The 14,749-nt window shown below is 46.3% G+C and overlaps 1 protein-coding gene across 6 annotated transcripts in view; it reads left to right on the top strand.

Annotated features, from left to right (window-relative positions):
* The window catches only part of LOC142941833 (RNA binding protein fox-1 homolog 2-like), a 40,969-nt gene that overhangs the window by 17,903 nt on the left and 8,317 nt on the right, over nucleotides 1–14,749 (top strand). For all 6 annotated transcript variants that reach the window (XM_076083953.1, XM_076083964.1, XM_076083973.1 and 3 more), the window contains 5 exons: nucleotides 3,623–3,829; nucleotides 4,489–4,659; nucleotides 5,103–5,156; nucleotides 5,448–5,540; nucleotides 14,305–14,392. In XM_076083953.1, coding sequence (XP_075940068.1) covers nucleotides 3,623–3,829; nucleotides 4,489–4,659; nucleotides 5,103–5,156; nucleotides 5,448–5,540; nucleotides 14,305–14,392 — 613 coding nt within the window. The remainder of the gene's footprint in view (nucleotides 1–3,622; nucleotides 3,830–4,488; nucleotides 4,660–5,102; nucleotides 5,157–5,447; nucleotides 5,541–14,304; nucleotides 14,393–14,749) is intronic.

Genomic DNA, 14,749 nt, shown 5'->3' with positions numbered 1-14,749 from the left:
TCACAGAGCTGCTGACACTGACATACAGCGTCTGTCAGTGTAGTTTGCCTGTAGTTTAAAGTTGGACTTGAAGCATTTAACATTCCCGTTGTTACATTAAACATAAAGTTTTCCGTCAGGTCCTCGGTCATGCCAAATAACCACCCATGTGTCCTCTGGTGCTGAGCCTTCTGGAGTATTGGTGTGTTTCCCAGGAACAGCTTTTCTGTAATCCGATTGGCCCACAGTCAGGAAGGAGAGACGGGAGCTTCTGCAGCAGAGGCCACCGTATAAGGAGATGGGCTGCGGCTTACGCTTTGACCGACGTCTCGGTGCAGTAGAAGCTTTAAGTGACTTCAGGGGCGGGTATCGATGGTTTTAAAAGGGAAAAAAAATAAATTCTCCCTCTGGCTTTCATCAAGCGTGGCAGGCGAGCATGAAGGGGGAGGAGGGGGGGGGGGGGGGGAGAGAGACGCAGGCATACTTAGTTCTCCGACCACAGGAGAAGAAAAGAGACGGGTTGCAGAGGGAGACGAAGCCGTAAAAAGAGTATTTCTGTCTCCAGCGAGGCGTCTTTACAGGCGCTACAGAGCTCCAACACACAGACTGTTGCATGATTGATGAGTTTCATCGCCACTCGTCCGTTCATCCAGCGTCTTTGCGGCGGCTGCTGTGCGCTTCACTCGGGTGGTTAGAGGGTTAAAGTCAGCAGACAGACATAAACGCAAGCTTGAAAAGGTTTGCAGTGAACCCCCCCCCCCCCATCATCCTCCTCCTCATCCTCTACGTGTATGGAAAAACATATGGTGTCTCAGGTAACACAAGTGCTGCGTGTGCGTACGCATGAGGGGAGAGTGGAACCGTATGGATGGGTAGCTCCTTCTCCAGATGGTCCTCGTTATTTAGTAATATCGGACACGTTTCACTCGATACTCGACCTCCTCTGTTTACCGATCGCATCTCTTGTCGTCTCCAAAATTCTCTCTGGAAAGTTTCGGACCAGATATAACTCTTAATAGAGCGTGTCATTATTTCCCATAATCCCCTTCCCCCTCCCCGTTAAGCCCCAGCCCCTGTTTCTTTTTCCATTACCCCCCCCTACCTCTCTCCTTTTTGACTATATGATGCTGCCATGTAGGGCAGTGCTGCTCCTCAGTCAGCGGGTCAGGAATGCCTGTGTGGACTTTAAGGAGGTGCTGTTCTCAGCTCTTAATCCACTGACAGCTTCCATTCGTCTGCCTGTTTATGAGTTCATCCATTAATCCAGTTCGTGATTGTTTCTGCTTTGTTAGCTCGAACTAACCCTGCTGATGAAAATATCTCACGGTCACGAGCACAGTGCCGGTGTTCTGTCCTTTCGCAGCAGGAGACTCAAAATTATAACCACTTAAAATGCTTCTTCACATGACTGATCATGTGGGAGCTCCAGATGCTCAGATTATCTGTCTAAGAACTATAACTGACTGTCAGTGTAAACTGTCAAACATTCTAAATGGTCTCCATTGACTTTGTTTTAGTCATCTATCAACGTAAAATACAAACCATTCACAAAATTAGGACATTATTACATTATTTTTTTATTTAAACGGGTCATAATTCCCTCTCTTATGTCTCTTCTACGTCGCTGTGTTTTAAATATCATGCGGTGGAACACGTGTGTGTAAATGTGACCGGCAAACAGATCTGAAATACGAGACTGATTGCCGGTTTGGATCGATCGGTACATCTCTAGTGGGAGCATCGTGTTGTGACATCTGGTCCAGTTGTTTCAGGGAACCATTGAGACAGAATAAAGAAATGATGAACCGTGTTTTAAGATCTGGCATCTCCGTTAATGAAATATGTCATTTCAGGGAGACCCGGTCACTGACAAGTCAAGTCAATTATATTTACACGGCCCGAAATCACAGATTGGCCCCAAGGGGACCGGCTCTCCTTGACTCTCTCTCTCTCTCTCTCTCTCATGCTGTGAGGCTGAACGCATAGACGAGCACTCCTGTTCATACACGATTATTTCAAATCAGAAGCTTTAACCTTCTTGTTCTGTTGTCATCCTATTCTTTTCTAATTCTTGTGCTCCCTCTTCTCTCCCACTGCCGAGCATTTTCAGTGTGTGTGAGTCAGCCCGGAGCCTGGATATGTCCATAGGACACACCCTTTAGTGGCTGAACACAGGCTGCTGCATGTTTATGAGCTCACATGCCCTAACAAGTACACTTGAGGCTTTGATCATTCCTAGGCCTAGGCCTAACCAATGAATTTTCTTTTTTTTATCACTAGATACCGTAGCAGATGGGGAACACAATCGGCTTTCGGGTGCTCCTCCCCCTAACACACATTCAGCCTCACTTTCCCAGATTTTTTCCATCCTTTTTTTTATGGTGGGGGGGATTGTGCAGCCCTCTCTATCTGTTGGGCTGGCCCACAGAAGCTGTCTGTGTTGCAGATGGGCCCTTTTTTTTTTTTTTTATGCCTCAGCTGTCTGTTTACGGCCAATAATGCGGTAGACACACTGCAGAAGAACAGTGAGCAGTCAGGCTATAGGACTAGAGCGCGGGGAGGGAGCTCGTTGGCTTTGCGGCATCTTATGGTTACTCCGTCTAATTAAAACGGCTGTCTGGAGACCCAGCGGCTTTAGGCGTCGCCCGGCCCCGATCCAGCCCACGGCAGGGACCGGACCAGCGGTTAATGGTGTTTGAATGCCGAGTGTTATGCTGCCTGGCCTGGTGCAGCCTTGACGCCAAACCCACTCTCTTTATTTATTTTTTTTTTTTTAAAGCTTTATTTAATTTACAGCTCATTGTGTAACTCGCTGTCCGTCCACTGTGTTTTGTGGAACTTACTCCAAGATGCCCTTGAGTGTGTAAAACGATTGAAGCAAAGCAGCATTGCAGAGTCACTGTGTGTGTGTGTGTGTGTGTGTGTGTGTGTGTGTGTGTGTGTGTGTGTGTGTGTGTGTGTGTGTGTGTGTGTGTGTGTGTGTGTGTGTGTGTGTGTGTGTGTGTGTGTGTGTGTGTGTGTGTGTGTGTGTGTGTGTGTGTGTGTGTGTGTGTGTGTGTGTGTGTAAGCAGCCATAAAGACTCTGTGGATGATCCTGCTGCTGATAGAGTTGTAACGGTGCAGAGAGGCTGAAGTCCCCGCTGATACACAGTTCATCTGAATTATAGATGGCCTCTAAAATAAATCCCCCACCCAAAAAAAAAATCCAGGAGCAAGTGTTCACACAATGCAGCAGTGGCTGTAAACACGTCACGGTTAGCGTGGCGCTGTAGTTGCTTATCTCCCCGCATGTCCATCCATCCCATAAGCATCTCTGTATCTCAACCCGTATATCCAGTTTTCTCCCTCTTAATAATAGATGTGTTTGCTGTAAATATTTCATGGTCGGCTGACTGAAAACTCATGCCTGTCAGAGATATGGAGGTAGAGGGATGGGGAGGGAGTGGGGGGAGGGACTGAGTGGTGGTGGGGGAGGGAGGGAGGGAGAGAGAGAGAGTGTGAATATTAATAGGCAGGATTTTAACCCCCTCATTCTGCCTTCATCAGGACGCAACAAAGCACTGCTTACAGTGTACATATGTTAAGTTGTCTCCTTCTCTTCTCTCCTCTCCCCCCCCCCCCCCCCCCCCCCCTGCTCCCACAGGGCTCTCAGGATTCGACAGGAGGACAGGAGGGATTGGTGGCCCCACCCTTTTCAGCGTTCCCCCCTCCACCCCCTCCTCAAAACGGGCTGCCAGGGACAGAATTTGGCCCCGGGGCCATGTTTGGTGCTGGGGGCGCAGCTGATGTGGGGGCCGGTGCTAACGGAGCCGCCTCCACCACCACCACCATCACCACCAACAGCATCATCGTAAGCACGGCCTTTAACAAGTTTGTATCGTTATCTGTCACACGTGTGGGATGTTGAGGCGTTTTGCATTTTAGTTTGTTGTGTCTGTTTTCCTCATACTGGATTTCTTGAATATGAAAAGTAACTACAATTTATTATATTCATTTTTAAACACTTTTATTAAATACAATTGCAGACATTAACCCTGGTTTCTGCCTTTAGCTCTAAGGATGAACATGTAGCTCTACCACTACCATCCAGACTGGATGGATTACCATTTATTTAAATTTTTTTTAAAGACAAAATGTTGTCCAAAACTGTTCATGACCAAACCTATAAAAAACCTTCCCATCAGCCCCAGCTGGACTTTGTGTTTTGGGCTAATTAGTCGATGTTAGCAAGTTGACGAGCTAAACAAAGACGGGGAACATGGTATAAAATGATACCTCCTAAACATAAGCATGTTAGCATTGCCATTGTGAGCATATTAGCAAGTTTGACATTAACATTTAGCTGAAAGCAACACATTGCTGGCCAGTAACCATGTATCCTTTAAGATGCAGTTGAGGTCATAATGTTTATTTCATGCAGCAGAGCTTTAAAATAATTATCAGAAGCCATTTTATCGCCTTTAACTCCACCTATTGCTCCTTCCTCACCCTTATTCTTCCCCCCCTCAGGGAAAGACAGACGAGGTGCCCCAGGGTGAGGCGGGTGTACAATGCGGCACAGGTGGCACGGGAGGCGGAGGCTCTGTGGAAGATTTGGATGACAAAGGGACCCCCAAACGCCTCCACGTCTCAAACATCCCCTTCCGCTTCCGGGACCCTGACCTCAGGCAGATGTTTGGGGTAAGAAGCTGGGAATGTCGTGGGCCTCATTTTTTCTTTTTAACGGGGTTCAATAAATCAGTCTAGACACCCCGGGTCCACCACGGCGGGGCCAGCCCACGAGGGGACAAAATAGTCAAAACTACCACAAAGGAAAGAAACTCATGGGTGTTCTCTTTGTGCTTGAAGGGGCAATTAGCTGCCATGTGTGTTTAAAATGAGGGACGAAGTGAGAGGAATAAGAGCAGAGCAGAGTTCAAGGCAAGAGGATACAAGGAAACGCATTGAAAGCTAATGGGAAGTCGTCTTTTGTGTAATAGTGACACCTAGTGGTATGCTGTTGTAACACCATGTGAGAAGCTTCTGATTTAGCAGTATTATAAAAGACTGATATGAAAGGATCCAGTGACTGCTTTCTCTGCTTTTATATGTTTCCTAATTTCTTGCCTTAAATTTCTTTGCAGCAATATGGGAAGATTCTGGATGTAGAGATCATTTTCAACGAGAGGGGCTCAAAGGTAAGTGTGCAGACGATGCCTGATTCGCCACAATTCTTCCTTTACTGACAGTAATTCCCACATTGCATGCTTTTTTTTTTTTTTTTTTTTTTTCTCTGCGAATGCGACTTTGTGACGTGGTATCAGCGCACCACGTGGGGGATCTTTCTTACGAAACTCCAATTATCTCTTAAACAATGTCAGGGTGCACCCCGAGGTCTAAGGATGCACAGATGCTCCACGATCCCTGATGATGTGCCCTTCACTCTCTCACTCACCGCCAACCTCTTTAACCTCTGCCGTGTACCACAGGGTTTCGGCTTTGTGACATTCGAGACCAGCGCAGACGCAGAGAAAGCCCGGGAAAAGCTCCACGGCACATTGGTGGAAGGTCGTAAGATTGAGGTAATTTTCCTCTCTCTCTCTCTCTCTCTCTCCCGTCTTCTCTCTGTACTCATAATTCTGCTTGATCACTGACTGCTAGCTCCCATCCTCCCTGTAGTGATATGCTCTGATGCAGCCCACTGGTATCCCACTCCCTGGTCCTCTCTGCATTATGTTCATTTTGAATTTTCAAAAGACTTGTTTGTGTGGTGGGAATGGTGGGGGGGGGGGGGGGTGCAAGAACACTACATAAGGCATGCTGGGTACTTTTCCTCTGCAGCATATTCTTTTTTCACATTAAGCTGTTGCCTCTTCACCTTTTTTTTTCTCCCTCGACTGAGTCGCAACTCGTAGCCACGCGGATGTTACAACTTTTTCCGCAACATTGAAATGATGTTTGTGTAGTTGGCACCGGAGGGCACGAGGGGAACGCAGTGAAAAGGATGATGCATGGCAGATTGTTGTCAGATGCTCTTATTTTCTTCCCTAGTGTAGAAATCCTTCTGTGTTCCCGTCTGCCGGTGCTGTGGCTAAGTGGTTGTGACAAGCGTCTGGCCTCCTGGTACAACAGCAGCATGCTGGGAAAAAAATCACAGCCACACTGATGCATGTTCACTCTCTGGGGTTCCTACAAAGATCTGTGCACTTGAGTTATGATGTATGTTAAGTTTATTTCTTTTCAGGTTATTTATGTTGATTTAATTATACATGTTTTGGGTTTTTTGTTTTTTTTACTGAAGCATGTGAGTTTTTGGAAGCCGTTTTTCTTTTTTCTTTTAATTTGGGGTGTCAATCAGCCAGTCGTCCATATTGGATCTTTGACCCATGTTGCTGTAAGCCGGGATTTCTGCATGGGCTTACTGTGGTGACTTCCTGTGGTGTGTGTGTGTGGGTGTGTGTGCGCGAGTCAGTTCCTGCATGGTGGATGCGGCTGGCTGGGACCCCCTTTATAGTTCTGTACTCTCAGTTCTGCCGCAGTGTGGTGGAGAATGAAAGACCGCCACCTGCACCCACCGGTACAACACACTCCCTCCGCCACCTCCACCTTCAGCCAATCAGCAAGCTGAGCGGATACTGATGGAGCCGGTTCACCCTGCATCAGTCTCTCCCCTTGTGTTCAATCAACAGCCTGCGTTGTCACTGGCATCGCCGTAACCTGATTCTCTGTTTCTCTCTCCCTCCCCCTCCTCCCCCCCTCCACACACACGTTTTGCATGATGCCAGTCAGCCGTATTAATCAGCGAGCAGTCGGTCTCTGTTTTGGGTCGTCACTCTGCATGTACTCTGTCGTGCTCCGGTAGTGGTGTCGGGCTGTAGCGAGTCGTGCATCAGGCTGCATGGCGGGCCGGCTACAGGAGTCCGTAGAGTCTCTCTCTCTGTGTGTCTGTCTGTGGTGCATGGGCTCGAGGAGACAAAAGGCTGGCGCAGGACGAGTCGTGGATACGTGTTTGCACATTCTTTTCAACCCGAGGAGAGAGGGCCAGACTTTTTCTTTTCAGAGGCAACGCCATCTGGCAGCTCTCCTCTCCTGCAGATGTTACTCTGGCTTCGACTGGTCGTATCATTTCAGAGTTTGTTGAATTATTAGTTGTTGTTTTTTTAGAGATGAATATGGCAGAAAAATAACGACGGTAATCTGCACAATAATTCATGAACTCTGAAATATGGGCCTCCTGTATACAGCGGTTACACATGAATACTTCACTATTACTGTGTGTGAGTGTGCGGTTCACTGCTATCCACCGGCATGAGTTGGGTTGACGTAGGCTGCATGGTTGGTATTTTAATGTGGAGATGTGGAGCTGAGGCAGAACCGCAGACAGCTGGATGTGTGTCTTTTTTTACTCGCATGTTTATTCTCTGCGGCCGTTCGTTGAACTCGTTTTGGTGATGGGGACTGTTCACTTGTTCGGTTGGCATGAAATCCGTTGCACCTGGGTGCCTCCTAGTCTTGCTCCACTCACTGAGGGGAAAAAACAAAAAAAGGCTGATTATTTGAGTTCTTAGTTTTTTTTTGAGTATGTTTTGATTGAATGATTTAAAAAAAAAAGTTTGCTGAACTTAACTGGAGTGCTGGCGTTTGGTATTCTTTGTGCATGCCAATGGGAGTCGGCTAGTAGCTCTTCTCATAGCTTAGCTGCCCCATTAGCGTGCATGTGTTGTAGCCTGTAGGAACCAGAAAGAGAATTGTTGTGCTTAAAGTTGTACTGTACTTCTCTTCGTCTGGAATAAAACTCTGCGCTTTGAAGAAGTCAGTTCCCTGTGTACTTCCAATGTATCCATGTAAGTGGCCCAACTACGATTCACTTTGTGTCTTCCTGCTTCTCTGTGACCCCATCTCATCACCATTCATTCTATATCTATATATATATATATATATAGAGTCTTATAGGCCTATATATAGGTTGCACAGTGTGTATCTCAGTATGCACTCACAAACACACCTCCATGCATCTCCACCCACTCAGGGCTGTCTCCAACATAACGTGTCTGCCTCGGGTAGTAACATTGTGGCTGTCATCGACTGTAGGACCTAATCACAGAGTCTCTCCAAACCATTCAGTCACATGCGTAGTCACAGATTTCATTCTTGCGCTGCAATGACTGGCTGTGCATTAGGGTCACTGTGTGGTCTCATTTTGCGCGGCCGCAAAAAACCCTCGATCAGGAAATCCTCAAGTTCACGTTGCATAAACGTAGTAGTCCACACCAAAACCAGGGGAATTCGTGCTTCTCGTTACCCAATTCGACACCATGGTAAAACAAAAACAATAAATCCTAATGAATAATATCTTCAACATATCTTACTGTCTTTCAATGAGACCGCCATGCGTTAGCCGTTAGCGCCGTTATTTAGCAAAGCGGACTGGGCAGCCCGCCGGCAGCTAAAAGCTAACGTTAACTAGCTCTGCTCCTGCCGATTTCAGCACTTATTTGTTGTTCGCGATGTTGCATTAAAAGGGACATTTTCTATTTTCCCCGGGACACTGGGACGTGGTTAATCTTGAGCCCTGATCCCCGGTATCTACGGTACCGGTACAAAATAGTCCGGTAAGATTTTGAGAATCGTATGAGAAAGTCGTTGTGACATCCCGACTGGCTATTTTAATTCGAACTAATTCTAACCAGAATAGTTTCATTTTATCTGGGAATGAACCCCACAGACTCCCGTTCACTAACTCCTGCTCTGAGGTTGCGTGTCTGTGGTTGATCTGTGGCTTGAGTGTTACAGGAAGTGACTGCTCCTCCGCAGCGCAGAGTTTTAGTCAGACATTTGAACACAACAGAGCAGAAAAGCTGGTGTGTGTGTGTGTGTGTGTGTGTGTGTGTGTGTGTGTGTGTGTGTGTGTGTGTGTGTGTGTGTGTGTGTGTGTGTGTGTGTGTGTGTGTGTGTGTGTGTGTGTGTGTGTGTGTGTGTGTGTGTGTGTGTGAGAGACACACACACCGCAGCTCTGCATGCAAACGGGGGGGGGGCTGCTACTGAGTAAAGAGTGTAATCATCAGTGCATGGATGAGTGCCATGAGAAGAAGCTGTGCCTGTGGTTTTGCATGCCTGACACAATCTCACCACACACACACACCTCAACGAGACACAGCTGGCCTTCAGCTTGCATAAACCATAAACACTCTGAACCTGTCGGATGATTGTATTCAGTAGCGTTATTTCCATAGTTTTGAATTGGTGAGATTGTGAGTCGTTGGATGGGCCGAGGTGAGAGCTTACCAGCTCCTTGTGTCCCAGTTTTTAAAATCCCCCCCCCCGGATCGGAGCTTTCTGTTACTGCATGGTTTGAAATGATGTAACGAATGAAATGTGTGAGTATCCATGTGTGTTTGCTTTGTACGTGAGTGAAAATGTAGAAGAAAAACAAAGGTTGAAAGAAAAGGGGAAAGAGAGTTTTGCACTTTGCCCTTTCCAACCCTCTTTGTGTGTGTGTGTGTCTCTCTCTCTCTCTCTCTCTCTCTCTCTCTCTCTATCTCTCTCTCTCTCTCTCTGATCACTTCATTCTCTTGTTGCCAGTCAAGTTTGTCTTTCTGTCCCCCTTTGTGTTTAATTTGAAAGCAATCTGTAGCCGTTTTCCCTCACTTTTAACCTTCTTTGTTTTGCCGTCTGCCTTAATCTGTTTTGTTTTCCAATTTTCTCCGTCTTTATTTTTTTGATTGTTTGACTATCAAACAACCCTCAGTGTGTTGTTTTTTGTGGTGACAACTAGAAATTACAGCCGCTCTACCCACGGCCAACTTTCCAAAGGCGAGCGCTCTTCTCTTGTGGCCTAACCGTCCCACACAGGAATGAGTCACGGCTAAAATACTTGTCCACTTGTCCTTTTGACTGCGACAGAGCCAGACGGCGTTAAACCTTTTTAAACTGTTCCTGCTCTTATGAAGGAGGGTGCTGTTCATTTGTATCTCGGGAAGTGTTCCAATTCGCTGCATCTCAGCCCCTCGCTGCACAAGGCTAGTCTTTAGTGGGTAAGGCAACGTTTGATCGCTGTAATGATGCTCTGAGCGAGCGTCCTCTCTCCCTTTTTCTTCCTCTCTCTTCTTCCTCTCATCCTCTGTTCTGAGCTGTCACACTGCTGCTGTCAGCTTTTTATTTCACATGGGTCAAGAAGGAGGATGAGGAGGAAGATGAGGGGGGGGGCATTTAGGTTTCTTTTGTTCCTGGGATTATTTGTTCCTTTATTTATTATATTTTTTCTGTTTCCCTGACGACTTCTGTGTGTTGTTGTCAGTCTCCACGGTAACCACTCGCTGTTTCTACGGCAACGGTAAGTTGTGTTCAAACATCTATCACTGAACTGAAATCCCCTCCCCCCCACCCCCACCCCCCCTGATATGGGCATTCGATAGTCGTATGTACAGTACAATGTTAGTCTATCAGCTGATGTTAATGTGACAGGCCCCGCCCTACCAAGCTACTGCTGTTACGTAACGTTCCAGCGCACAACACTGTATCACAGACACACACACACACACACAGACAGACAGACACAGCATCCTTCGACAGAGTGGGTATTCTAGCAGTAATGTTTACTCCACATGCCCGTCCTCCACCATGTCATTAACACCTCACCGGGAATGACCGAATGTAATCACCCTCCTCCATGCAATGACACGGCTATCCGCAATCCATCTGATTTAATTCTGCATTTGGACTCAATGTATGTACAATTAATCTTCTTGATCAACGATTAAAAAAGAAAATCAACAGAAATGATACGAAGCTTTGCTCCTGGTTTGCTGCCTACAGTTGCTCTGACTGGACACGGAGCAAATAACGCTGTAATAAAGTTTTATTTATTTTATTGACCTGCCTGCTTTTAGCTTAGTGTGCGTTTGTCAAATATCAGCCAATTGGTTTAAATGTGCATTTGGAGTTTATCCGGGCTTTGAGTCAATGTTAATGTTGAGCGTGTGGCTAGCCAGCATCTGCCGCGTCGTATTGCAGTTAGAGGGAATTTACGTCCCTTTACAATATTCATACGTTAGTCCTGTCTTAAGAAAGTCCAAAATATTAGCAAATAACTCTCTCCCAAATCCCAAAATCTGGAGTGCTAAAACCGGTCCTCATGACGAGCTACCAAAGCTGCTTCTTCTGCAGCCGCAGTACAAAGGATAAAACACTGTGGAATATTCCCCAGAGGACGATATTTGATTAAAGAAGTCAACTACTAATTCATAATAATAATACTAATAACAAACATCAGCTGTCACTCCTGCATGTAAATTCCGTTTTTTTTAACATGACGGCCGGTTTGCGTGCTCTCTGCAGGACGGTGACTGCGCTCGGCCAAATCATTATTAGGCGAGAGAAGCTTCACTCTGTAACACCACTGTACAACAACGAGTGGACGGAGTGTCTTTGTCCTCCCAAGAACTCCAACAGAGTGAGACGTCTTCCATCAAGTCGCATTATCTAGTTACACTTTCATTCCTATCACACCAATGATTTAAAAGGTAAGGTGTTGAGGGGTGTCTGTAATAACTCAAAAACGCTGCTTAGACAGCGACTACAAACATTTAACGTCTCATTGGAGATGACATCACACGTTTGAGACTTTGAGAGAGCGGCGCTCTCGTCCCGACCGTCGACACAACTTTCCAAATGTACAACCTAGACTTTAAAACGTCTTTTACCATAAAAAATGAAACTGGAACTTTTATTTATTTTTCTTTAAAAAAAAAAAATGCATGTAAAAAGTCAGTTTAGAAACCATGCTGCTTCAGATGTGGTCCCTTATCAAATCCGTGTTGTTATCGAATCATATGCATTTCAAAACCGATATGGGGTTTACCGTACTGTGTTTTGGGTCTCTCTTATGCTGCCATGTTGTTTTTCTCTCTTTGGTTTGGTTTTCTCGTAGTGGATTGTCTGTGTACTAGTAGTCGTAGTCGTAGTGTTCTGGTCCTAGTTTGTGACACACAGTTCTAATGCCTGGCATAGTGTCATGTTTATTTGATTTTCTCTCTTTTTTTTGGGAATGAGGACTGCTCTCTCTCTCTCTCTCCCCCCCTATCTCTCTCTCTCTCTCTCTCTCTCCCCCCCCCCCCCCCCCTCTCTCTCTCTCTCTCTCTCTGTTCCCTCCATCTTTTGGTGCTCTGTTTCTCAACCCCACCACATATAATGAGATTTTCAGGAGAATGGTCACCAAATCTAATTGCTTTATTTGAATGATGCACCTTGGGATTTATGTTTTGTTTTTAAACGGATAATTGTTATTGGTTATCTTTTTGTGTTGCTCATGTAAACGTATTTTTTTTCTCTCCTCCTCTTTCTCTTCACTCCATCGTTTTGTTCTCCTGTTTATTTATTCTTGTGTGTACATGGACTGGCTCCGCCTCTGTCCTTCTCACCTGCATCCCTTCCTCTTTAACGTATCTGTCCCATCTTTGTCTCGTACCTGTTCGATGTGGGAGTGCTGCGATTGTTTTGATTGGTCTCTATGCTGCATCCGACGCTTGCTGATTGGCTGAATTCTTTTTTTTTTTCTTCTTTTTTTTGGTTTGTTACTCACTCTTGGTCATGTGTTGCGCCCATATTTGGCTGCGTGTAATCTCTGTTATATGACTTATTAATTTTGTCAAACAAATGTTTTTTGCACCCCTCTCTTTCTCTCCCTTGTATTTACTTCTTTATTTATATTTCTTTTTAGGTATGTAAACCCCACAAGTTTGGTTTCATATGGAAATGTGACTTCATTTTGTCCTGGTGTTATCGCTCAGGCCGGACTGGGGGGGGGCAAAAGTGGGACGAGAAAGACTGAATGTTTATTAACACTTTGAGATTTGCCTCCATATTCTGTTGATTTGCATGTGTTCCTGTCACCCAGTTCCGATGATTGCACATGACACAAACACGCTGTGTACACACACACACACACACACCATTAACATAGGCCTAACTCTTCATGAGCATTAACTAGTCAACATAAAACTTCTCGTGAAAAGGTCACCGTGACGAGTTGTTCATTAACTTTACATTTCATAAATGTTTCCACTCAGACACCCGTGGACAGTCGCGTCCTGCAGCTTAGGCTAATTGAATGGTTTGCCGGCGACCTTGCCATTTGCGATGAGGGGAAAAATGAGGTAAAGCTCGCCAGATCCAGAGCGTGACTCACCGAGAGAGAGAGAGAGAGAGAGAGAGAGACGCTGTCGAGGCCTTAATGGTCTCCTAAATGGAGAGTGCGGCGTGTAGCGCTCTCCATTCCTCGGCCTCTCTCTCTCTCCCCTCTTCTTTGTCTCTCGCACACTCTCCTCTCATTTAACCAGAAGGTCATTAATCTTCAGGCTCGCCACACAGCCGGATGTAGAGCTTCCAGCATCGCGCTGGGGGAGCGGCGCGGGTTATTACGGAGAGCTACAGTCTCCCTCTCTTAAGACGCATCAAAGGAAGATGGAGATAGATCAAGGGACCGGAGTGTGTGTGAGCCTTTTGAAGCTCAGAGAGGAGATTATCAGCCATCTTGGATTGAAAGCCTGAGCATTAGACGGAAATGTCAGCCGGCGTGCGCGGAACATGCGCGCACACCTAAAAAAACAAACAAAAATACATACACAATATTTTCACCTGTGCGTGCCAAAGAACATGAACAAGTACAGCTCAGTTTTCCTCTGCTGTGCCCTCGTCCCCCTTTACAATGAGTCCACAATGAGTCACCACATCTCTACTGGGTAACTGGCCCAGTAGACTGGCTTTTTTAATTGCATGATGACTAAAAATCCCCCTAACAGCCCCCCCCCCTCCATCTTTTACACACAAGTAATGAACACTAGAAGAGTTGGCAGCCATGTCAGGAGTTAAGTTTGTTCTCTTCGATCACACCGGTAAAGTATAACACCAGTGACTTCTACGTTTTAGACGTTTATTCAGTCACGTGTTTGTGTGCGCGGTATTTTACACGTGACGCCGACATTTAAACCAGCTAAAGTGAGCATTTCCACAATAAAAACAAGGTCATGTAACAGACTATTCGTGCAGGACAGAGTGATGTAAACTACATGTTGATGCCAGTATTCACGTTTAATGACCCAGTAACTGTACACAGATAATAGCGTTGTCACTCTCAGAGATGCACCAAGAAGTACACAAAAAGAAGGCCGACACGTTGAACAAAACACACACACACACACACACTCACACACACACACACATCAGCCCTGTGATGGCGTTCACTGCGTTTGAGTCTGTGTTGCACTTCTTTGCTGTCCTGTGTTGACTTGTGTCCTGAGTGTCCGTGTCTCTGACCGCCTGCTCCTCCGTCCCCCGTCCCCCCTCCAGGTGAATAACGCCACCGCCAGGGTGATGACCAACAAGAAAATGGTCAGCCCCTACCCTAACGGAGAGGCTCTCAGCACGCTGCCTTACGGTAACGACCGCACAGACACACACACACACACCGCCTCATCATCCGAGATAGCGTAGGTACTCGCGGGGGGGGGGGGGGAGGCAGATGTAAAATGCAGCCGCAGCGTTCCCTCCCCGCAGGCTCCGCTAGCAGAGTCAGACCTCGTTATGTAAGGCCGGCTGCAACCAACAACCATGCCGTTTATTTTAGTCGCCACCCACCAGCCGTGATGTGAGCTGGGAGAAAGAGGTGTCGTTAGCTTAACCCCAGTCCGCCCCTTTTTTTTTGTAATAGACGTGTAATAGATGGTTTATAACACACCACAATGTAGTCGCATGCAGCTATAAGCACATGTAGTATGTAGTATTTGTTGCAATA

Source organism: Anarhichas minor, unplaced genomic scaffold (genome assembly GCF_050575085.1).
Source record: "Anarhichas minor isolate MPS153535 unplaced genomic scaffold, ASM5057508v1 ptg000007l, whole genome shotgun sequence".
In the NCBI taxonomy this organism is placed as follows: Eukaryota; Metazoa; Chordata; class Actinopteri; order Perciformes; family Anarhichadidae; genus Anarhichas; species Anarhichas minor.
The sequence above is the reverse complement of the archived record's forward strand: the minus strand, read 5'-3'. Positions and strand labels throughout refer to the sequence as shown.